This window comes from Poecile atricapillus, chromosome 1 (assembly GCF_030490865.1).
Source record: "Poecile atricapillus isolate bPoeAtr1 chromosome 1, bPoeAtr1.hap1, whole genome shotgun sequence".
NCBI lineage: Eukaryota > Metazoa > Chordata > Aves > Passeriformes > Paridae > Poecile > Poecile atricapillus.
Genome location: NC_081249.1, coordinates 101,501,636 through 101,528,265, shown reverse-complemented (window position 1 = coordinate 101,528,265; position 26,630 = coordinate 101,501,636). Strand labels below are relative to the sequence as shown.

General features: G+C 37.2%; 1 protein-coding gene across 1 annotated transcript in view; it reads right to left on the bottom strand.

The window, feature by feature from the left end:
* The window catches only part of NCAM2 (neural cell adhesion molecule 2), a 151,141-nt gene that overhangs the window by 53,615 nt on the left and 70,896 nt on the right, over positions 1-26,630 (bottom strand). Inside the window, exon 12 of the mRNA XM_058848801.1 lies at positions 20,014-20,187. Within this exon, the coding sequence (XP_058704784.1) occupies positions 20,014-20,187 (174 nt within the window). The remainder of the gene's footprint in view (positions 1-20,013; positions 20,188-26,630) is intronic.

Here is a 26,630-nt window from a genome sequence, read left to right as displayed (position 1 = left end):
ACCTAAGAAGCAGGTTCTGGTACAAGAGTTCTTTCACTTCTCTAAGCCATGCACTTTTCAACTCTGGAGCATGCAAAGTGTGAGGAAAAGAAAGTCTGCTTGCTCTATTACCCAGTTCAAGAGCTGGCAGAAACCTAACCACTACCACCTGAAATAAAAACAAAGCAGCTCCTGATTTCTGCTATTTCCACAATGACTATTTTCCTGATCCCAAATGTGTCTTTCCTAACATTTCTTACTCTGTAAACAGAAAGAACTCAAGTCTGACATGAGTTATGATTTCAAAAGCTGTTCTTCTTCTTCTTCTTACACGCAAAGGTAATTTACCTTCATAACTTTCTTCCCCATCCTAATCCTGTTTACTATAATTTATTTCATAACAATGAAGAAAGAAATGGGAAGACAGAAAACAGGTCATAAAAAAGAGATTATTTTAAAGATATTGTGAAGTGTAATACAGATCAGGTTGTGCTATTGTTCTGTTGCTCGTTCTTGTATGTGACTGAAAGAGATGTCTATTCATAACCACTCTGTCATTCAATGACCTTGAAAATACTTAAAGAATACTCTGTCATCCTGGAGCACTTTTATGTTTTGTATTACAAAGTGCAGCAGAAGTTTATATACATATAAATATTCCATAAATGTACTTTATCTTTTCCTAAGTAGACAAGCAATGTACAATAAATGTGGATGAATACAATACACACTTGAAAGGGAAAATTTGGAGCTGCACCATGTGTCTCCTTTATCAGTAATTCACACCCAATACCGCACTGCATCACTCTTTGCTTATCAAGATTTACCTTTACAAGCCACGTCAGCAAGACCTTTACATCAGATAAGCTATTCACCATAAATTTACTTGAGAGTATGCAGCTATGAAAAGCCTGAGGGTCTAAATAGGAAATAGACCAGGTGAAATACATGTGAATGTATTTGAATGACTGATTCTCCATTGAATTTCTTATTAAAATATTTACTACATACTCTTGCAATCAAAGTATCTTAAATTTTTCCAATTCCTACAGATTTTCAAGTCTGTGTCTGTGGGAAATGGAAGAATGAAAAATTCCACAGATGCTGAAGGGTTCAATCTGCAGCCTTGGAAAGAGCTTGGGTTAATGCAATGATGTAGGTACACAAACATTGGTTAGAAAAATTATAAACTTATGTTCCTATAGTTATAAGTAAGAATATGCCTTGAGTAAGTAAGAAATTATATTAGGTAAAATAGTGTGAGGTTTGAGCTGTAATAATGTGACTTATAGAGTAGGCTAGAGATCTAGAAGCTGTAATAGATGTGTGTGCATGAGTACATGACCTGTCAGCTTGTTGGCTAAGAGACAGACACAGTGTGGCAAAATTAGGCAAAGGTGATAGGTTAATAAGTAGAAACAACTTTTGTGTTAACTGTCTATTGGACCAAAATGTTATATATTGCTGTGTGAAGAAGAAACCTGTGACTACCTTGAGCTATGGCTGACTTGCTGCTCTTCTCTAAATCTCACGCCTTGAGACTGATCTCTTATCTGGCTTACTTGAGCAATAAATCATCTTAAATAGCACGGTGGTCCCATCCCTCATTTTTCATCTCAACATGTGTCTTGAGAAAACCATAAATCACATTCTGCAATGAGCTTTGACTGATTGACTAAATGTAATTACAAATACAGAATTTAATAGAAAATAGAGCAAGCTCAGATAGTGGTTATATCTGCATAACATTCAGCTGCTTTTAGTTATGAACTCATGCTGTGCAGTAAATTGTCTGGATTCTCTTCACTTCCCATGACATTTTATTCACCTTATAAATGTGGAAAGTACATCTCATTCTCCTGATGTTTCAGGTCTGTATAAAAACCTGAAATATTTAAACATAGTTTTCCCTTTACACTTCTCACTCGCCAGTCTCTCTAACCCATCCATGTAATGTAGTTTATTTACAGTTCAACCGTTTATTTACAGTTCAACCTTTTCAACCACAAGAAACTTTAACAGCAAAGATTTGGACGGAGGCCAAAATTACTATAGAGACAGAATTTAAGGGCTGAACAACTCTCTTACATGCAGATATATACGCAAAATAAATTGGATAAGGAGTCTTTGTCCTCACATTTAAATGTAGCTTATAATGGTTACAAAACTGCATGCATTCTTTCACATATTTTTTTGACAACATGCCATTGAAAATTTTATTGGCAAATACCATGATGCTATTTTATCTCAAGAATTAAAATCTTTTAAAAAATTTAAGAACTTTTAATTCATATTATTTGTATCAGATCTTACATATATATATCTATATAGATATATATATGCAATTCCTGCCATCTTGAAATGTCAAAGATGGTTTTAAGTTGAGAAAACTATTTTTGAATCAAGTTAAATACTCTGCTTATTTTGAAAAAATGAGTTAGGCTTATCAATAGGATCATCAGTATATTAATTGCTAAGATGAATGATCCACACATTTTTTGAAAATATTACCAATTATTGCCTGCTGAAAACAGACAGTTTCTTCAATGAAAACTTTAATTTTAGTCAATTTGACAATAAATATGACATCATAAAAAAGTTGGGTATAAAGTAACAATATATTTTTGGGTTCTAGCTTTATAGGGGTTTTTCATCCATGATCTTGCTGCTCTTAAACTGACTCCCTAAGAGTCTGATAAATGAAGAACCATATCCTAAAGCTCAATTCACAACACAGAAATGTTTTCTGAATGGCCATCATTTATGAGATACAAAAACCTCTGAGTCTTCAGGTACTTCTAGATTTGTGGAGTACATACATAGTATTCCAGAAAGGCATAAACACTCCTCAAGAATAGTAACTGTTATTGTTGAACTGAATGTGATCACAATTCATGTCATAAAGAGTCAAATTTGACAGATATGCCAAGGAGCTAAATGTCTCAAGATGTATTTTCTCCCTGGGACAGGCTGATTTTCCTTCTGCTTTTGCAACTTGCAGTAGAAATTAATGAATTCTGCCTTGAAGACTCTGAAAGTAATCTTGAGTGCTGACTTAGCTTACCAAACTATTTGTAATTTATTTCTGATTTACAAATTATACAGATATATTCTCCTTAATTATTAAAGTAATTAAGAAAATTATTTAATTATATAGGGTTTATATCTCTCAGGAATCTATTGGAAAGTCTTGCTGGTTTAATGGTGAAGTATTGGTAGACTGGGGAACTGTTTTAGTAATCAGTGGGGTACATAATTACATGTTTCAGTATAAAATAAGCAGTAAATACGAAATCTGCAACCTAAGAGCTAATTAATGAGAATTCTTATTATCTATTAGATTTCCTCTCAATTTCAATAATAAGAGATAGTAATTGCTTTGTTTTATAATAGGAAAGAATATATTTTTGCACAATGGTGTTTCTGAAATCCCAGGGGAAATCTATGCAGAACTTCTTCCCTATGAGTGCAGTGAGGCCCTGGCACAAGTTTCCTAGAGAAGCTGTGGATGCCCCATCCCTGGAAGAGTTCATTGTCAGGTTGGATGGGGCTCTGAGCAACCTGGTCTAGTGGAAGGTGTTCCTGCCCATGGCAGGGGTTTACAATGAGATGAGCTTTAAGGTCCCTTCCAACACAAACCAGTTTATAATTTTATGATTCAATAAAATGTTGAAGTCTTCTGAAAGAATGTCTGTTCATATGATGTCCACCAAAATGTCCTGCTTAAGGCCAAAAAATGAAGTTTAGTAGTTTTACCCAAAAACCTGATATACACAGACAAAAACAAAAATCCAAAAAAACCCAACCCCCTGCTCCCCTCCCAGATAAACTAAAACACACATCACCATTTCAGAGTTTGGAATGTTTTATATATATAAATATATGTATATATATATATATATATAAAAGTAAAAGAGAAAATGTAATGACCTTATTTTAAATTTATTGGTTATTGTTTAGTTTTTAGTGAGAACTTTTATTATGAATTGCCTACATCATTAATACCTTCCCATTGGCATAGCAAATTGCCTTAGGCTGCAACACAAGACATAATCAGAAGTATGTATTCTATTACTTTATTATCTGTTAAAACCAGGTGTGGCAGTGTTCTTTATCTCTTCCATGACCCATCCTCCCTCTAGGGGGATCTCTTCTGTTAATGAGCCATTGAGTGTCACAGCCTGACTGATAAAATTGCATCATCCCATTGTGAGATGCTCCACCCAGGGAGACAAGCCAAGCATTCCTACCTGGATATAATCTGAGACTTGGAACACCACAGGCAGCCTTTCTCCACTGGATTCCCAGAGGAAGACAGGACCCATCTACACCACCACCGGACTTTCAGAGGTAAGCTACACTCTTCTACAGGATCATTGCTTCAACAGAACCACATCTGTAACTCCAACAGGACTGTAGACACCATTTAATCAGACTGCTACCAACACCCTGACCAACAGGATGTCAGGTTGTATTCTGACTCTGTCAGTAGTTTTTGTATTACTGCATTTTATTTAAATTTTATTTTTAAGTTTTAGTGGAGTTTTTGTTTTGTTTTTGGGGTTTTTTTGATTTTTTTTGTGGTTTTTTTTTTTTTTTTAATTTATACATAGTAGTAAAGAACTGTTATTCCTATTGTCATATCTTTGCCTGAGAGCCCCTTAATTTCAAAATTATAGTAATTCAGAGGGAGGGGGTTTACATTTTCCATTCCAAGGGAGGCTCCTGCCTTCCTTAGTAGACACCAATTCAAACCAAGACACCAATTCAAAACTAAATAGCACAATACAGAGGTAGAGAAGTTCAAGTTTTGATTACCTTGTCAACAGGAGCATATTCCTCTAACTTCCTCTAACTTTAAAGACATGTAGTAAAAGGGGAAGCAGTATCAAGTAGAACACACAACACAGGAATTTAAGAGCATATCTTGGGTAACATAAAACACTTGTCTTCTATATTGCACCTTAAAACCCAGTTAAATGCATGTGAATAAAATAGTAGAAACAGGACCTGGTTTGAATAAAACCATTCATTTCACAAACTGATAAATATGGAATTTCCATCCATAGAGACATTTAGAACTCATGGCAAAGCCCTAGAAAAACTTGGAATTTGGCCCTGCTGCAATCGGTGGGAATTTGAGCTGATGATAACAAGGTTCCTTTTGGGATCCTTAGGAATTTAGGAAGCTAAATTATTCTAGGATTTCATGAAGTACATGAAATTTGGTGTACTCAGATGAATAAAGAAATAAATAGAATCTGCTGAGATTTGAATGTGAAATTGCAAATAATTAAAAAAAATAAAATTTTGCCTAAAAAATAATCACAATATCAATAGTTAGAAAGGGAAAATAATACCCATGACCTGAAATCTGAGAATTTCCAAACACAAGTAGTTTAGAAGAAGCAAAGGTGGTGAGTGTGTGTGTATGCATGCATATGGGTGTGTGTATTGGCTCCACAAATCCCCTAATGTGTATCTAAGAGAGTGCCAGCCATCCACCTATGCCATAGGTGAATTTCTACAGTAATCTGGCTATGGGACTGTGTTTATGGTATTCCTCATGTTGTTCTTTCAACAGCAAACTGAGTAGCCCTAGAAATACAGAGACTGCTTTTTCTTGGTATTTCACACATAGAAATATATAATGCTCTGAAAAAAAAAAATCTTTGTCTGTCTGCCTGCAGATTGAGGAACAAAGCAAATAAATTGTTTTGTATTCGTGTTGATGTTTTCAGAGAGCACACGTTTTTCAGGTTTCAAACACACTTCCACAGTAGTTTGGACTTGTGTTAAAGCTAATTCTTTACAAATGCGTTATTTGCTGCCTGTAATCCACAATTACTAATGTCTATAATGCTATTAAGACTATACAAGACCTTGATAGTTTCTCTATTAGAGTTTTACTATTGGTGCTGTCTGAGAGTTTGAATATGAAGAACTGAATTTCAGAGACTCTATCTTGTTTCTTCTTTGGAAAAGTCATTATTGCATTAACTGGAAAAATAAAGGATGAGGTTTTTTTTAATGAAGTCTGTTGTTTAGACAGAAACAGATTCAGGTAATGTCCTTTCTCTAAAAACAAAATTGCACAGAGGATTGTGGTGATTTTTCCCAGCACAGGTGTCTTACACCTTGTCAGTGGTTTCTTTGTGCCTACAGAAGAAAGCCTGGCAAATGCCCTTCAGCCGTGGTTATCCACCTGCTGATGGTGGATGGGCACCTTCCCTCACTCAGGGATTTACTAGCTGTCTGGGTGAAAAGATGCAAAACCCTACTTGGATAATTAATCTTGCCACTACTATCTGCATTTCTGATACTTCAAGATTAGTGGGTTTCTTTTCACTTTTAACAGAATCATAATTGTCTGAGCCCTGAGGGGACCGTTCCCTGCTCACCCACCTCCCCTTGGGACTTCAGTCCACAGAGAGCTCCATTGTAAAACTGGATTTGCTGGTAGTCTGCAACAAAATTGTTTTCATATTCAGAGTAGCACCTAAAAAAATGCAGAAAAATCTCATTGCCATTTGCTCCCTGATCTTTTGCTGAACTACCGGAGTGTTGATGATGATTTTAAATCCCTTAATAGTGTGAAATTGGTGTATCAGATGATTGCTTCACTTTCTGTGCTCTGCTTCAATAGCTGCAATCAGCACAGACTTTCAAATGAAATCTGCTTCATTATAAAAGACAAAGGGGAGAGAACAGTGAAATAGATATTCCTGGTTACAGTTCCAAGACTAGAATTTTGTCTTTACCTGAAAACAGTTCACACTAGTAAAGTTTGAGACAAAAGTCACCTTTAGAGAGATTCTTTGAGGAAAACACCAAATCAAGAGAATTGCAGATTGGATTTGCATAGAATCTACTTCATACTGCCTAATCATCCTGATTAAACTTATTTGTATTTACTGGATGATTTATTACAAAATAATAACTAACAACTTTGATAAGCATCTATTAAGGTTTTTATATAAATAACACAATAATAATCTTAGTTGTAAAAGGTTTTATATACGTCCATTGGATCATAACCAGATGAAAATTAATGACTTACTAGCATTAGGAGCAATTCTTCTCAAAAAGTTTTTGAAACACCTATTAATCACCTGATAATGCTTTATTTATAAACTTGCTTCTGTAGCCACATTTCTGTGAAATTTGTTTCATTTTAAAAAGCATTTTTCATTAATTTTATCACTTTATGTCTTCACACTTTGTTACTGTGTGAAGACAACTACACTATTCCTTTAGGTCACGGTAGAGAGGGAGCAAAAGACTCAGTTTAGCCTTGAAAATCTCTGTATTGGAATTCTACCAGTTGTCCAGGTTTTCCTGAATGTAGGTTTTTCTGTCTCTTTCCCTTGACAGACGTTTTTGGAATTTATACATTTTGTACGTTGTGGCAAGAAAGGTCTGCAGTTTTACCACTCCTGAGTTGAATCAGACTGATAAATAAATATCCTGTAAGACTTCAGAATATTTTGTCACTTACTGCTAGGAAAAAATCATGGTCCATGCATTATGTATGCACCACCACTTGAGATGTGCAAGCAGTTATCTGTCCCTGTGTAAACAGCATTTACATCTGAATCTTAGCCATAAACCATCCCTAAAATGTGAACAGATGGAAAAAGTGGTTCTGTTTCCATTAAGGAATATTGACTGAGTGTGGAAATTATGATGATCCAACTAGAAATCTTAATACAGAAAACTGACTGAATTCTAAACATCCTCCTCACTTAGCTGAGATGATGCTGAGGCATGGTAGGAAAGTGGTTCTTCATTATTTAAGCACAATCAGAAACTGTCTCAAAAACATGTATTTGTTATTATCCTTTCATAGACTACAAAGTATCCTAAATGTCTCAAAAAGCTGGAAGAAAAACTAAACAAAACAAAATAAATGTGTTCATGCTAATAAAAGCTTATTTGAAAAATCTTCCAGGAACTGAAAATAGGGATTTTTGAGAGAGTATCTCGAGGTTATCTTAACATGACACTAAATAGTCATGTGAATCATGCAGGAATGGGGTGGGACTTCCTTTGTTGTTGAGTGGCTGATTATAAGAGGCCTCTGGGGAGCATAGCAACCTGGAGCGCGGGGAACAGGAGCGGACAAACAGGGGCGTGGCACGTCTCTGGGGGAGTGACACATCTCTGGGGGTGTGGCATGTCTCTGGGGGTGTGGCCATGACAGGTTGCGCGGCAGTTCGCGCAGGCAGGGCTGCAGGTTTTCTTGCTGTGTGTTGTTTGTGGTGTTTCTCTTGGCTGGTTGGCTTTGGGGTTTTGGTTAGTGATGACTTTAACCTGGACAAAAACTGTGGTTAGTACAAGTGTAGGTAACCAAATTGAACCCTTCAAGGATGTGTCTGTACAGACCCATTTCTGCCCAGAGTGTTTGAGTTTATCAGTAGTGTCAGGGGGTGTTGCAGAGGAAACCTGCCTGCGGTGTGAACAGGTGAACGGCCTCCTTTCACTGGCTGAGCTTAGGGAGGAAGTTGAAAGACAAAAGAGTATCAGGGAAAGTGAAAGGGAAATAGATTGGTGGAGTTCAGCCCTTCCATCTTTAAGGGAGGCCCACCAAAAGTCAGAGGACTCCAATGCCTCACACTGTCAGGCAATAGAAAGGCACCTGGTAGATGAAGGGGAGGCAATAATAAAAATTCCTCCCAAACCCCATCCCCTAGCCAGGTGCCACGTCAGAGTAGGTATGAGGCCCTGGATCTAGAGAGCCTGACAGATGATTTAGAAGAAATCTAAAATTATCTGCCCAGTGGGCCTCCCAGTTATGATTCATATGTAAGACAGATCACCGCCTCTAACATCAAGAAGAAAACAATGGTCATCATAGTGGGTGACTCCCTTCTGAGGGGAACATACGTTGACTGGATCCATCCCACAGGGAGGTCTGTTGCCTTCCGGGGCTCTGGGTACAGAATATCACTGAGAGACTTCCTGGGCTGATTCAGCCCTGTGATTATTACCCACTGCTGATACTTCAGGCTGGCCGTGATGAGATTGAAGGGAGGAGGGTCAGGGCAATTAAAAGGGACTTTAGGGCATTGGGTCAAGTGGTTGATAGGACAGAGACACAGGTAGTGTTCTGCTCAGTCCCTTGGTGACTGAGAAAAAGAGTGAAAGGAATAGGAAAATTCGCATCTTTAACAAGTGGCTCAAGGGTCAGTGTCAGAGGCAAAATTTTGGGTTCTTTGATCATGGGGCAAGTTTTATGGCACCTGCCCTGCTAGAACCAGATGGGCTCCATCTCTCAGTTAAGGGCAGAAGGTTTTTAGGTCATGAACTGGCAGACCTCGCTGGGAGGGCTTTAAACTAGGTTTGAAAGGGGAACGGGGTATACCTGGGCTGACTAGAAGGAGGCCCAAGGGTGGTAAGCCTGAGTTAGAGGTGAAATCAGCAGCCCACCTGAGGTGCATGTACACCAATAAACGCAGCATGGGTAACAAACAGGAAGAGCTGGAGGCCATGGTGCAACAGCAGAGCTGTGATGTAGTTGCCATCATGGTAATGTGGTGATGGGATGACTCACATAGTTGGAACACTGCACTGAATGGCTACAAGCTCTTCAGGAGAGACAGGAAAGGGAGAAGAGGTGGAGGGGTGCTCCTTTATATTAGGGAGGCTTTTGATGCTATGGTTATTGAAACTAACAACGAATGCCTGTGGGTAAGAATTAAGGGGAAGGCAGACAACGCTGACATCCTACTGGGAGTCCACCCAACTAGGAAGAAGAGGTGGACAATTTATTCTATAAGCAGCTAGATGATGTTTCAGGATAATCAGCCCTTGTTTTTGTAGGTAACTTCAACCTGCCAGAGTTCTGCTGGGAACTTAATACAGCAGAGAAGAGGCAGTCCAGGAAATTTTTAGACTGTATGGAGAATAACTTTTTGTCACAGCTGGTGGGTAAGCCCACAAGGGGAGGGACTATGTTAGATCTATTTGCAAATAGAGATGGGCTGGTGGCAGATGTTGTGGCTGAAGGCTGCTTGGGGCATAGTGACCATGAAATGATAGAGTTCTCAAAGTTTGGTGAAATCAGGAGGAAGACCAATAAAACTGTTACACTGTACTTCCGGAGGACAGACTTTGGCCTGTTTAGGAGACTTATTCAGAGTTCCTTGGGAAGCAGCCCTTGAAAACAAGTTCAGGAATGGTAGGTGTGCTTCAAAACAGAGATCTTGACGGCACAGGAACACACTGTCCCTGTGTGCTGAAAGACAAGTCAAGGAGGCAAATGTCCAGCCTGGATGGGCAAGGAGGTTTTGGGGGAACTTAGGAATAAAAAGAGGATGTATCATCTTTGGCAGGAGGGTGTGATAGTTTGGCATTTAAGGAAAGGGGAAAAAAAAAAAAAAAAAGAAAACATGGAAACCATGCCTTTGAGAGAGACTGCTGGGAGTTTTTCTCTGCCTGAGACCTGGCCAATAGCCTTCCATTTCTGAGAATTGACAACAGTTTTGGACCACTAAAAAGTAAGATCACTTTTGTGAATACTGCCTTCTAAACCCAAACCCGGGAACTAATGGCTCTCTTGGTTTCCAGCTTTGAAAGGTAACAGAACTCCAGCTGGCTCCTGTTCCACCCCAGGCCTGTGTGGCCCGGCAAGGGCTGAGCTTGGCCTCCTGTGACTCCCAGGGCAGGGGATGGAGCCTGCAGGACTTCCCCTGGCCCCAGGCTGGGGCTGGGCTCTGCTGCAGCCCGGCCCTCCGGGGAAACCTCCGAGTCCTGTTCCAGCAGGGTGGCTGAAGATTTTCCCAGGGGGGCCTTGGCCCTAGGCACTGCCGAGCTGACATCCAACACCATGAATACCTGCTGTGGCTTGAGCCAGATTTTAACCCTTTTACTACCCAGATGAGACCTGCAGAAATAATCCTTTTTCCAGAGGGAAGAAAGGGAGAGTGATTCACATGTAGAGAGACAACAGAAACCATCAAAGTTAGTGAAAGAAAGAATCAAGCCTCAGATGGGAAGAAAATGAGGAGATGCTTTAATAAGCTGAAATATTCTTTTGTTAAGGACATGGAGGTGGACAATAATGTCCTGAAAAATGCCTTTAATTCATGAAAGAGTATTTTGGGAGAAATGAAGTATTTCAAAGTGTAGATTGAGCAAAGGTAATCCATTGATGAAGCTGAGCAGATGGTGGAGCAGTTGTGATTCCATGAAATGCTGGAACAGAGAAAGAAAGTGAGAGCTGATGAAGACCCTTGGCCCTCAGGAAAAAAAAGAGAAAACCTTTGTTCCCAGAGATGATCACAGAGACAGATAAAGAGAACCTTTGCCTTTGAAAAACTCATTCTTAAAATGACACCCCTTGAGTTCATGGCCCATGAACACACCTCAGAGTGGTGTGAAATGGTAGGAGGGCATGATGGCTGAGTTTTCCAGACAGCTGGCATCAGGGGAATGAAAAGCCATGAGAAAACTGTTTTCCTGTGGAAAACTCTCCATGGAATGACAAAAGGAAACTTCTTTTCTCTACAAAGACTGATGAAAAGACTTGTATAGTTGGCACTGTTTTAACCACCAGATTTTGTCTCTATGTTGTCAGTTGGACAAGGGAATGGTTGGGTGATGGGGAAGAAGGGTTTCTGGAAGTTTTATTCTGCTTTGCTATTCTTGTAGTTTTGTTAATAAACTTTCTTTATTCCTTTTAAATTTTAAGCCCATTTTTCCCTTCTCCTATCCATATCTCAGAGCAAGAGGTGAGTAAGTTTTCTGGTGATTTTTAGCTAGTGCTTTAAAACTACCACATTATTTGGTGCATTGGCCAGGAAACGAATTTGATGAATCTAAACTACTACAGAGGGTCAGGTCTCTCAGGAAGTATTTAAGGAGGCTGCTAGCGCATGTAGGAGAAAAATTAGAGAGGTCAAAGCTCAGTTTGAACTTAAAATGGCAACTTGTGTACAGGATAATAAAAAAGTGTTTTTATAAATATACTAATGGTAAAAGGAAGGGTAAGACCAACCTTTGTTCTTTATTAGATGTGGGAGGGAACTTAGTAACTGCAGATGAGGAGAAGGTGGAAGTGCTCAAAGCCTTCTTTGCCTCAGTTTTTAGTGGGAAAATAACTTGCCTTCAGGACAACTGTCCTCCTGGGTTGGTTGATGGTGTCAGGGAGAAGAATGGTCCCCCTGTTATCCAAGGGGAGGCAGTCAGAGAACAGCTGAGGTGCTTGGATGTTCATAAATCTATGGGCCCGGATGGGATCCATCCCAGGGTGATGAGGGAGCTGGCAGGTGAGCTTGTGGAGCCACTCTCCATCATTTACCAGCAGTCCTGGCTCACTGGGGAGGTTCCAGATGACTGGAAGCTGGCCAATGTGACACCCATTCACAAAAAGGGTGGGAAGCAGTATCATAGTAATTGTGATAAACAGAGGCCCTTTTGTTCGACTAAACATGCAGATATGATACTCTGTAATGCTATGTTCTGTAAAATCAAGATTATATTGAAGGTTTGGTTGTTACTGACGCTTGTATAATTATTATGGCCTTGCTAAGATTCCTTGAATTCCAGAAAGTTACTGAGCTAAGCCTTTAAAGAGAACAGTGAAGAAAGGTTAAGGAAGATAAAGTAGAAGAAGGTCCCTAACAGCTAGAGACGCAGGCGCAGAAATACCCGAGAAAGGACACGTCATCGGAGAGCCGGACCGATTAAAGGAGGACACATGGAAAACGGAAGCACGGCAACGGAGAAGCGGGAGCGCTTCCCGGCCGTCCAGCACTGTAAAACTTTTGCTTATTGCTAGCTTGCTATAATTAATAAAACTTTCCTTTGATTAAACTTTAACACTCTCTCGAGTGTATTTATAACAGTAATTACAGACCAGTCAGCCTGACCTCAGTACCTGTTAAGGTAATGGAACAGTTTATACTGAGTGTCATCACACAGCACTTACACTATAGCCAGGGTATCAGACCCAGCCAGCAGGGGTTTAGGAGGGGTAGGTTGTGTTTGACCAAACTGGTCTCTTTTTATAACCACATGACCCACCTGGTGGATGAAGGAAGGGCGGTGGATGTGTCTATTCAGACACAAAGGCAAGGCCTTTGACACCGTATCCCACAGCACACTCCTGGAAAAGCTGTCAGCCCTCAGCTTGGACAGGAGCACTCTGTGCTGGGTTAGGAACTGTCTGGATGGCCCAGAGAGTGGTGGTGAATGGTGCTGCATCCAGCTGGTGACAGTCACCAGTGGTGTCCCTCAGGGGGCTGTGCTGGGGCCAGTTCTGTTTAATACCTTTTATTGACAACATGGATGAGGGTATTGATCTTTCATTAGTAAATTTGCAGATGACACTAAGCTGGGAGTGTGTTGATCTGTTGGAAGGTAGGAGGGCTCTGCAGAGATCCCTGGAATGGTTGGATGGATGGGCAGAGTCCAACAAGATGAAGTTTAATAAGTCCAAGTGCTGAGTCCAGCATTTTGGCCACAAAAGCCCTCTGCAATGTTACAGACTGGGGATGGTGTGGCTGGACAGTGCCCAGGCAGAAAGGGACCTGGGTTTTCTGGTGACAGCAGCTGGACATGAGCCAGCAGTGTGCCCTGGTGGCCAAGGAGGCCAATGGCCCCTGGCCTGGATCAGGAATAGTGTGGCCAGCAGGAGCAGGGAGGTCATTCTTCCCCTGTACTCAGCACTGGTGAGGCCACACCTTGAGTGCTGTGTCCAGTTCTGGGCCCTCAGTTTGGGAAGGACGTTGGGACACTTGAACATGTCCAGAGGAGGCAACGAGGCTGGTGAGGGTCTGGGAACACAAACCCTGTGAGGAATGGCTGAGGGAGCTGGGGTTGTTTAGCCTGGAGAAAAGGAGACTCAGAGGTGACCTTATCACTCTCTACAACTTCCTGAAAGGTGGCTGTAGTCAGGTGGGGTTGGTCTCTTTCTCCAGGAAGCAACTGACAGAATGAGAGGACACAGACTCAAGCTGTGCCAAGGGAAATATAGGTTGGAACTTAGGAAAAAGTTTTTTACAGAAAGAGTGATAAAGTACTGGAATGGTCTGCCTGGGGAGGTGGTGGAGTCACCATCCCTGGATGTGTTTAAAAAAGACTGAATGCGGCACTCAGTGCCATGATCCAGTTGAGGTGTTAGGGCATGGGTTGGACTTGATGGTCTTGAAGGTCTGTTCCAGCCTAGTAATTCTGTGAATTCTGTGGATTCTGTGAAATAGGGTAAAATATAAATGGAGAGAATTTTAAATGGATGTTTTAAAAGAATTGCTAAAACCCTCTGAATGCCCAGGAAACATGCAAAGGCTCGATATTCCAGAAAGATTCTAGTTACTTTTAGCAGCATTTCCTTTTTAAAAAATGACACTAATTTTGTTTTTTTGACATCTCCATTTGCAAAAGTTTTTTCTGTTCTGGATTGTTATGTCTGTGCTTTGCTAATATGTCTTGGTAGTTTGGTTTGGCTCTCTAGCACTTCAAATCACTTCAAATAGAACAAGTTTTCAACTTATTATAGAATATCTGCAGGAACTTATGATATATGCAACCAGGTCACTTTTGATTTCCCTATAGAACTATATAATCTAACTTTAATAAGATTTATGAAAACAAGATGTTTAGTAAATATTTGACAATCTGGATTAGTTTTTGATTTCTAAAATAGTTCAGAGAACAATTCAGAGAAATATAGGATATACAGTCTCAGTCTTTTTATACGGGGTTATATCAGTAGAGATTTCAGAAAATATCATGAATTAATTATGAAGGTAGTATTAATTTTTAATATATCCCACTGTCCTTTCAATATTTATGTATTGACTACATGACCCTTTGTAAACCAAGATAACTTTTCAGGTTGTTTTCATATTTACTAGTTTTTGTCATCTCTTAGAGAAATTTTTGCTAACATATGCTAAAAAGTATCTTTAATATATCCAAAATCATAAGTGTGACTTATTTTGTTTTCTCAACAAAACCTTTCAGAATACAGCTAAGAGACAATGAAATGAAGAGGAAAACACATGCTTGCAAGGTTTTGTGATGATTTTCTAATAAACACGAGAAACAAGATTCTAACGAGCTCGGGAGTTTTCTTCAAACCTAGAGAACTGTCTAAACGGGACTCCCCACGAGCGAGGATCCCAAAGGAGCTCAGCTCAGAGGAGACTGAGAAATCCAGGGGAGGAAAGAAAAATACAGAAGAAATGCAGCAGAATCAGAGAAGAGAAAAAAGAAACAAAAAAGAATTTTTTAGAGAAAAGTTACAAATGGTGCCATGTGGGAGGAATGATGTTCAGTAAGTGTCAGAAAGAGCTCACAAAAGCCTCAATCAACACCTGCCTGGATCAGAGCAGTCAGTTCCTGAAAGAAATCCGTCTCGAGAAAAACATCTGCTATCAAATTCTAGAGTTCCAAGGGCCCTGGACTAGCGGAACATTGGATTCTGCTGGTCAGTAATCTGAAGATAGCCAACAGGTCTGGTAAGCTGTGTCCAGTCTAGATAATGGGATTGAGTATCTCTAAAGAGGAATTGTTTGAACCCAGGATATGGGGGAAAAGGTATAGACAGACAGCGAAACAAAAGGGGCTGAGCAAAGTTACAAAGGCATGCCCGGCAGTGATATCCGTAACGCGATCCATGAGGAGCAGGGCCCGGCCCTCCGGAGGGGAGGTTGGGGGGCCCCCGTCTGGCACTGAAGCTGAGCCGGCAAAGCTCATTCAAGAAGTTGGCCCAGGAGTGGGACAAAAAGTTGCGGTTTTCATTTGGGGTCCGGTTTCTGGCGTAAGCAGCAGTCGCCCAAAAAAGGGATTTATCTCCTGAAAAGGAGTTTCTCCCTAAATATAAGTTTTTAGATTTTTTTTCTCAGATTCAAAACCTTGGCTTGGAGGGGCAGACGGGGCTGGCAGCACACACACACTGCAGTGCCAGCGGCCAGAAATGCTGTCACCATGGCACCACCCGTGAAACAACCAACAGAAACCTCGGTGAAACAGCCGAAAGCAAGCAACTAAAGAAAAGAAAAAGAAAAAGAAAGACAACAGAAAGCTGGACATCTCGGAGAGGGAGAAAAAAGAGAGTTTTAATTGGGCAATTCAAAAATTAGAAGCTTTGTAAATTGCATTGTTGGTTAATCTGCAAATTGTTGTAGTCATGATTAAGTCTTTAAAAGGAAGTCCCTATTGAAAGAAACGCCTTCAAAAATAGAGCAAAAAGTTTATAAATATTGTATAGTGGTAGATATATATATGGATGTTGCATTTCTAATGATATCTGCTGGTTTTGTTTTTACAAATAACATGGAAAATAATAATAGTTATGTATCCCAAGAAATTTAAAAGAGTTTTGCTTTGTTTCAGTATTTCCAATACATGAAGGTTTTAAAAATGTTATCTTCTCTATAGATCTACTGATAATGTAACATTGTATGATATGGAATGATCATCAGGTATTACTACTGTAGTTACAGTCAATTTCTGCAAAATGCATTTCTTTAAAAATGAGTTGAAAGATCAGAAGTGGAGCTGCCAGGGCACGGTTGTGTCTGAAAACTACACAGACAGTTTACCAACAGAAGTAAAAAGTTACCTTGCAATAATTAGTTTTAAAACCTAATGTTAAAATATTGAAAGATTTACAGCTATTAATAAAACAACCTTTCAATTAATGTTATCTACAGAAGATATTCATAGTTTTAAAAATAATTAGCTAGGAGAATTTCATTGTACAAGACAAAGTTAAGTTAACCATAGTATTACCCATTTGCTTGTTTATTTTTTTACAATTTTAATAAGGTAATTTTTATGTGAGTCCTTTTATTATAAAAAACACTTATAACAGCATATATACCGATTTGGACTTTGGATTTTAATTAAAAGTTAGACAATGTTTCTGAAAAGTGCTACAAAAGCTGAATGGGAACTTGCCAAATCCTGTGTTGTGTTTTTTTCTCTAGTAAAACTGCACTTTAAAAATCCTAACCAACTTAAGCATATACCAGGCAAATTCTTATTACGAGTAAGTATTTTTAGTAACATCTGCAGTTATTGTGAGTTATTCTCAAAGCCAAATAACAGAGAATTGTGATGTATTTGTTGCATCCTTATAATCTCTATAGTGAATCCATGTTACTGTTACATTGTGTTCAAAAGGTATATACCAAACTTTTAGTTGCCTTTTTTCTAATAATAGAGTAAGATTGAATTGTGCTTTCATCTGATATAGATACAGTGTTAAGTGATTAAATGTTAATAGAATTAAGCAAAGTTAAGTTTCACTATATTTAAGTTTGAGTGTTTTTAAGTTGTTTTATAACTTCGTTTTTGTTTTTTTTTTGAGGTTAAGTTTTGTTATTTCCTTTTATCATAATTAATTTTTACCAGGTTTAAATATTGTTTAATTTAAATTACTTCATGTTTCATTGAAGACACTTGTTTAGACTGCAAAGTATGGTTGTTTTCCTGGAAAGGTGAAGATGACCACAACTGGGACAGCTGTGATAGAACACTGGTGAACACCTGCTTGTGGGTAGAGGTGAATGCAGTTTGTGACACCCTTGATTTCATCAGAAATTTTATTGTTTATTGTGATCTCTACAGTTTTTGTTTTCTATAGGTAACACAAAAGAATAGTGATTATTATTTACTAAAAAATTAAGAAGTTTTTTACCTTGTTTCATTTTTAGTCATTAAGACATGAATGTTTTAAAAATATTATCTTGATTTTTTTCAGACGCTTACTGCTGACATATTCATTGTATAATGTAAATTTATGGATTTCTATGATGAGCAATATCTATAAAGTGTCGTTGTTGTATTTACAGCCGGCTTTTTTAAATATTTTGAGATATCTTTGTGTAATTACCTTTTAGACGTGTCATTTGAGATATTTTTGTTTTCTAACTACGGATGCATCTTGGTAAACAAGTTATATAGCTGTTCCTATACAGAGGTTTGTTGTTTTTTTTTTTGTTTTACTCTTTTCCTTGTTTAAGATTTGATTTTGCCTAATCCAGTATAGCTTTATTATTTTATTTTTTTTTAAATGTTTCCAGGATTCTAAAAAAATGTATCATTTTTGAAGGTTAGGTGTTATAAAAGAAACTTTAGATTAAACTAACTGCTAAATTGTTTAATCAGTCAATTACCTAAGACTTCTATTATTGAATATAATATTATTCTAATATTACTTGCTATTATTAAAAACCTTGCTTTGAAAATGAGTTCAGAGGCATCTTTCCAGTTTAAAGCCTAAGGCCCTGGCCAAGCCTTGACTTTACCTGGATGAAGAATTTACCAATAAACCCAGAAGTTTTCTGCATCAAAACAACATTCAGGTCAATTTGACTTGGCAATTAGTGAATTAATGTGGCAGCTGGATTTTACAGTGAGCTTGGAAAATTGTTATCTGGACATGATTTTCCAATCTTCCATTGATTTATCAGCTGTGGCAGACTCTGGGATGAGTGTATATTTAGTACATTCAGTAATTCATATTACAGATAATTTAGATAATTTTAATATCGCATAATATTAATTTTGCATCTTAACAAGCTCTTGATTGCTGTAAAAGTGTTATTTCCTATATGTATACATGTGCAAGTGTTTTACTTTGATGGTATTGCATTGTCAGAACAAGAAAACAGATATTTTACCCTTGCTTACAAGAGAGGGGGAGAAACAGAGGTTGCAGCTCAGAAGCATGGAAACCCTATGTATTTTGGATTTTGGAAAAAAAGCATAAAGATCTTATATCTCTTACAAATAATTCCTGAACAGTCCTTTTTAAACAGGTCTTTTACAAAACCAATTCCATCAGTTATCAAGTTTTCTTCTAACAGTACTCAAGCAAAGCTGAGAGAGAATTCTTTGGTTCTGGTCAAAGGTTCAGAAGCAAGACAGATTAAAAATTATTTCAATTAGTAATCTAGAAGAAAGTGTATGCCATGTATCACCATGAAAACATGCTCATGGATTTCATGTTATATGAAATTCAGTGTTTTTCTGGATCTTAGAACTAAGTATCAGAAACAGCGGCACACACTCTGTGTCTCAGACTCCAACAGCTCTTCTTTAGATTTCCTAGTATTGAAAGAAATTCAAGTTGTACTGGAAAAAATGAATGTTACTATGATTTACATTACATTTATACACACAGTTACTGTGTTGAGCTAAGAAAAACATAAGGAGTTATAAACCTGTTTTTTGAATACATGTTAACCACACGTTCATTATATGTTTTTTGAAATAATTCTGTAATTTTGAACATGTTCAGTTTAGTGCAGAAGTTTTGTATGATTACAGGATGTGAAAGGGAAAGAGAGAAAACACATTAGATTTGCTAAATTTTTGTCTCCCATGACTCTGCTGATAGCTGAAAAACCATTTACCTCCTGAAGTATTAATCAGAAGACTGTTGAGGCTGCCTTAACTTGCACTAAAAATACCAAAATGCAAATTTGGATATAAGGGTTAACATTACTCTGTATCAACTCTCCAATCCATCAGGGGCCTAAAGAAATCTTATCTGTTTGGGGAAGCTTATGCTCTTTTCTGCCAAGAGACATGCAAGTAAGTACCCTTTCGGAGGGCATTTAATGCTAGTTGAACAAATATAATATGCTTTTGAAACAGGTATTGAGAATATTAACAGGTATGTAGAAAGTTATTAAGTAGCTCAAAATCACTAATTAGTGTCCAGGATTAAATATTATATCACAACCTACTTAAAATTATTAATTTAGCTGCATACATAATGCACATTCTCAAATGCAATGTCATTTCTACTCTCTTTGAAATATATAGCTTCAAAAGCTGGCTTTTGGCTGTACATGAAAATTGGACAACAATTGTAAAATTTTTTAAAATGAAAAGTAACAGTTGACTTTTACAAAGTTGCAGAACTATTTCTAGCTGGCGTACAGGTGTCTGCACTAACACAGCAATAGAGCTACAGGACTAAGACAAAGAAGGAAACAGTTAAGATATACTTACAGTATTTTCCTTGGACATTCCTCTCAGTTAAAATACACCATTCACTTTTTGTATACTCACTTTGAACTCCATGGGAGCGAACTATTTTCCAGGTTTCTGAGGCCACCTCTTTTACATCCACTTGGTAGTGGTGAATGGGAACACCTCCATGTGAATCTGGCTTATTGAACGAAACCTTGGCAGTGGTTTGTGACAGCTCAAAAACTCGTACTCCGTATGGATTTGATGGCACGTCTGAAAAAGTACAAGCACAGTTTAAAAATCAGCAGCAACGAGACAGACCTAAGCAGCTGATAATCTACCTAAAAAAGTTTCCTTAGAGTCTTCAAGGGAGAAAAAAATAATATTGAATATGGTGCAAGAATATTTGTGTTAGATAAACAACTTAGTCTTTCTACTACAGAACTGTAAGAAAACCACGTTCATTTTCTTGTATGCTAAATTACTGCAAAAACATTTCCCATTTTTGCCTTTCTTTTATAATATGATTTTTTTAATAGCCAGTTTCATCTTCGAAATATGTAAGAGATCAGCTTGTTGACTCTATAATTATGTAAAAGAGAATAACAAACTTTATATCAAATTTAACAAAACAAACACAGCTAATTAGATAATTCAGAATCTAAATTCTTCTAAATAAGCTTATGATAAATTACCTTATAAATAATTTGGCCATTTTATGGAATGCTGAAACACAGCTGAAAACATGAATCTCTTTCTCTTTTTTTCCAAGAATGGATTTCAAGCTACTGAGAAAATATGTTAACGGAAGGTTTCTTATTCTCTGCTCATCTTACAAACTAATTTGCAAATTAGGTTGAAAGAAACATTTTCTCTGAAATCAAAAGCAAGAGTATATCTTTCAAAGTAGAAAAGAGCTATGAAAACAAAGCACGTGTTTGTAGGTGTTGAAATGCTACATATGAAATAAAAGCAAAAAATAACATTGGGGTCAGTACATCTTTAAAAATAGAAACATTACATTATTCTTACAATTTGTCATTAAACATATAGAAGTCAAAGGACTAGCTTTTCTAATTGTCCCACATTTAAAAGAGTTATAATTATAAAAAGTGATATTGAAAATTATAGGAAGAATTTTAATTCTGTGGACAGAATGCCAGAGTTTTAAAACACCATTACAAGTTTCTTTTCTGATCCATTTGGAAATTATTTGCATACTTTGTTCCAGAACTGACATTGCTTTTGTTTCCATGTTATAAAAGATATTTTTTTAAGGACATGCCAGAATTTGAGCCAAAGCCTGTAATTTGGTTAGTGGGTAATGAACCATTTACATAAAACATTGTCTGTATTCAAAGGCTGTCAGACAGTTGTGAATAAAAAGAATCAATCTGAGTGTCACTCGGCATTGTTACTTGAATGAAAATGAGAAAAAAAAATTCTACAAAATATTAGAGAACAGATTTAATGACACACTCAGCCACAAATTCTCAGGAAAAGGACACTGCCAAATCTGGTGTAAAGGGGTTGATTTGTATAACCTCTAAATTATCAGAAACTTAATTTCTTAAAGAAGAACATCTCTGTCAGTTGTCAGACTTGAGTGTTCTTATGCAAATGTCTTATAATACCTCTTACAACTGGCTTTTCAGATTCCAGGTCTCCTGAAACCTCCAATACTTAGTGTTTATTGGTTAAAACCAGCACAGATTTTATTTATATGGATAAGAAAGTTGTAATATCTTTTACTTAAAGACACAACAGTGAATCCATGACATTACAGATTTCAGTTGAAGTCCCAGCTTGAGGGACTCAAATCCTTTCCTATTCCAGAAAACAATCATCAGGATAAGTGACTTTGCAAGAAATTTTCATGTTTCTTAGAAAGGGATTGAAGATTTTTGATTGGATACAACATGACCAAATGTAACTAGTCTGCTATGAATCCATGAAAAAACAGACCTGGCTTTTGTATTTCTTTCTAAAGGGATCAAAAAGTTGGGGGCGTTTAGAAAAAAGAAATTATGTTCAAAAAACATATGGACTGTCTTTTTCTGTGACCACATAGAAGAAGAATGAATTATATGAGTTACTTCTTAAGTCAGTATTCCTCCCAAAATCAAAAGAGAATGAGAATGAGCTAAAAGCTGCTATGGATATCTACAGTATTAAAAATAGCATCTAAGCTTCTGAAAATTCCTTTTCTCTTGTTAAAAGTGTTCAAAATAAACCAAACAAAAACAAGGAATATCTAATTTCATTCATACTATTTTTATGTTAGTTTTTGGAAAATATTTTAATAAGGAAAATCCCTAGTGCTTCTGTCTGCATCAATACAATTATGTGGTCTATGGAATGAAACAAAAATGTGTTATTTACATATCCACATTGTTCTTGACTTTCCAAATATTAAGGAGATCTCTCTATCTTGTGTGTGGTTAACTATAATAAGCATGACTCAAGGAAGAAGAAATCCTTCAGGTAGAACCTTATGTTTGCTACTGCAGTAGCAGTATAATTTCTGCCAGGGGAAGATATGATTCCTGTTGATAATAAGCATGAAATGAAGCTCCTTTGAAAAGCGGGTATGATATGTTGTGTAACTAGCACAACACAATATGTTTAGAACTCACTGAAGTAAAATACATCCACAATATTATTTTAAATATGCATCTCACATTCCAAACCACCCACTGATACAGGTAAGTTTTATGCAGTTTTCAAAGTTGAACTATATCAGTTCTAAGGAAGAGAGTGAATAACCTGAAGAAAATATAGCAGAAGGCACATACCGGTGAAACCAAAACCAAATACTAGCAATACTATCAAGATACAATAAAATACCTACTATTTATTTCCAACTAGGTAGATCTGTAACTTTTTTTCTCCAAAGAAGATCAATAACAGCATAATGAACTGAATCTAATTCTGTAGTCTTCTAATGAGTATGAATTTGATCATGCAAGATATACAGCCTTCTGGTTCTGATCCAGTTAAGCATTCCTGCATTTGAGCTGTCCCCTGTCAGCTGCAATTACTTGGAGCATTGCTGTGATTTTCATGTTAGAATTGCAAGCCTTTTGGATCAATGTTTAGCAGGAGTGAAGAATAATTTGCAATGTTTTGTACTCCAAAATCTCTTCCTGGAAGAATAGAGCTGTGCATTTTTCTTGTTCTTTTTCCTTCTAAAACCAACAAAATGAATCTTAGAGGACGTTAGCTACAGGCAGTGATCACCAATTCATATACTATTTTAGATACAAGTTGAAGGACTAAGTAGTAGAAAAAGGAAGGGATTTACTTTCTATGATTTAAAGATCACTTAGTAATAGCAAAGATTCCAAAATACTTTCTTTGAAGTTCCATTGCTATCTTTTTTTTTTTTGTCATTGTACTGCTGTCAAAAAAAGGGATAATTAATCACAAATTCAGCCTTTAAATTAAAGGCATAAAAAGTCCCAACAAGTCAGACATTTTGTCAATTCCATTTGACATTGGTTTGGTTCCAAAAACAGTATCACTGATAGAGAGTACATGCAGAATTATGAGTTCATATTTGTCTCCACTGATGTGTAAAGTCTTTATAATTATGACCAAACTTGTTCAATAAATGACCTCTTTTATCACTGCTGATTTTCTTTTCAGGATATTTTTTTGATAGCTTTATGGAAGGAAATAATTCCCTCTCAGACTTCAGCAGTCCTGGTATAAACAGAGAAATGGAAGTGATTCTGTGAGAGTGGGCAGTGGGCTCTGAGACTGATCTTCCAGTCAGCTCTTGTCTCCTGTCAGTATGTTCCTACTGCAGTTCTCCAGCTTTTTCTCTCTCTGTACATCTGGCATATATATTGACTGAAAATAACTATGCCTAAATGCTGAATCTAAGTAGCACCAGGACCTTGGCAAGGAAAGAGATGAGGCTGGGGACTAGATTTCTGGAGTCAAAAATCTCTATGAAATAGCTTGTGCTTATACATCCTTAGAATGGAAAAAACCCTCAATATTAGATCTATGTATATTTATTTTTCCAAATCTCTGAGAGTTCTGGAAAAAATAAGCATTCAGTTAGTAAACAAGACAACAGCTAGAAAAAAAAATTATATAAATAATAAATTGAAATGAGACACATGCACACAAAGCAAAACACTGCTGCCATGTTGATAATTTCATATCTATGCTAATTGAAAACATGTTGCTGTTTGGTTCACTTTTTAATAAAAATCCTTTAGGTGACACTGCTATTATGACAATGGCAAGTTTTAGAACAGCAAGCTAGATTTTAGTTCTGCCCATATTTCTGCGGAGACACGTGGACTCTGTGTCTAACTCTGAAACAGAGTGCCTGGAGAAATTACAGGCCGCATAGCTCCTCAGTCTTGCCTGAGAAAGTAGTCTGGGAAAAACATGAGAAAGAATTAAAACAATCCTCAGGGACAGAAAACAGCCTTGCAGGTGTTGTTTTCTATCCCTTGTTTTCTTTGCAAGAGAAAGTCAGAGGGTGTTGTGCCCCACTGACCAATGATGGTGATGTAGTAGTTTACTACCCAGTAAGAGTTTCCACGTATCGGTCTATAAAGAGACCTGAAGTAATAAACTAGAAAAATTCTCCTGAATGACTCCATGAGAGTCTGTGTCATCTCTTCCCAGCCGTTCCTTAATAGAGCGACAGAGACAAATGGGCTTTTGGCAGAATATGATTTTCTTTTTTCATTATACTATTCTTCGGGGAAAATTAAGTCCTACTACTTTGATTTTCTTTTACCTGCATGGAAATGCAAATAAAGAAACATTTATTAACCATCAGCAAAGTGCCAGCATCAAAACTATAGACTAGTAAATTTCTAAATTTGATTTTGTAGTCTTTTTCAGTGGTCAATCAGCCTTTTCATATTTTGAGTATGACTTTATGCCATAAAACAGGTTACAGGGTGCATTTTCTGTGAAGCTCAATTATGGTCTTTCCCATGTCTTCATTAGCTTTTGTTGTCATAAATTTCCATCTTCACTGACTTTCTGTGTGCACAGGATGCTTAAAGAATATCTAATTCAATAAAGTGGTATAGGAGTTCTGAGTATCAAATGACATCACTGACTTTTTGTTTTTTAATTCCCTGTAGTATTCCTATAGAAAGGAAAAAGAGAAATCATACAGCTGTAGCAGATGTAGCATCTCTCATTTGCTCAAAGAAGCTGTGGATGCCCCACCACTGGAAGTGCTCAAGGCCAGGTTGGGCAGGACATTGATCACCCTGGTCTAGTGAAAAGTGTTCCTGCCCAAAGCAGGACTTTTAAACCCTATTCCATCCCAGAATACAAGGAAGAAGGGGAAAGGAAACTCTAGGAAGAGTAAGGTTTTGAGATCCATAGAGGTGAATCATAGTTGACTTTTTTAGGGCTCAAGATTCAGTCCAGGTATACATCCAGCTATGCAGAAAATCTACTTAAATATATATAAAAAAGAGAAACTTTCAAAATTCTCATTAAGTTCTGTATCACAACCTTGAAGTTTACTATTTTAAGATATTAAATTACCTATTCCAGTAACATAGTCCTAAACTACTGATGGCCATGTGACTTTCTATTTACCTACACAAAATATTTAAAATAATTATACTGAGACCTCGACAAAACAGAAGAATGCTTGTCTAGCTCATACTGGCTCCCTGAAAAATGATATTTCACATAAACTATGCATAAACTAGATTTGGACAAATCCAGGAATATCTGTGCTCACCTCAGCCTCTGAGAGCCATTGGGGCAACCTGCCAAACTGACCTGGCTTGCCAAAATTTAAGCCTGACTCAGATTAAAACCAGAGTGTAAGTTAAGTTCTAAAATAAAAGTTGTGGCTGTTGTGCTGACATGAAGCATCTAACTTGAAGTGGAAACAAGTGACTGTGGGTCTTTTCACATTCTATATGTCACTCACATAACATTTTAAAAGTTCAGGAAATGAAAAAGGAGGGCGCCCATGTGGTATTTCTAAAAGTTGATCACCACAGCAGTCACATCATGAGCACATCTGATTAAGCTTTCAACAGAACTCTGAAGTTTCTAAGCAGATTTCATTCCAGAATGAAACTTCACATACTCTACAGCTTTTCAGTTGTTTTGAAAGGTTTAAACAGAATTCAGTCTGATTGAGTAGCTCTGTATAATCTGAGTGAACAGTTATGGTTTTTCTGTCATACAAACATGGCTGTAAATTGCATATCAATTCTGAAATAAATATTCCTTTTTTAAATCAGCAGTAAGTCTAATTTCTTAAGTAAGGCAACACAAATAAAGATAATGGAATTTTGACAGTATAACTTTCTAAGTAGCAGTAAATTAATAAAACAAAATGTAGTTTGATTGTGCTGAAATCCAGTGAAGCAGAAAATGGAACAAACCATGAAGGAACAAGTAATTCCTGAAGAATTTAAGGAAGAAAACTATTCAGTAAAATGATCATTTGTGATCAAATTTACCCTAGCTGTATACTTTACTTAATACTGTCTCCCAGATAGAAATTGTATTTATTTTTCCCTGACAGAGTCTTTGTAAAAACATTCTATGCCCCAGAATTTATATTTAAAATCAAAGCCAGGAGGCAAAGCAGGCTGCATTGAAATATATTAAATTAAATTATAGCCTTTAATATGGAAAATATCAATCATTAGGCCTTCCTAATCAACCAAAGTGAAGCAACCAAGGTAATAAAACTAGGGAGA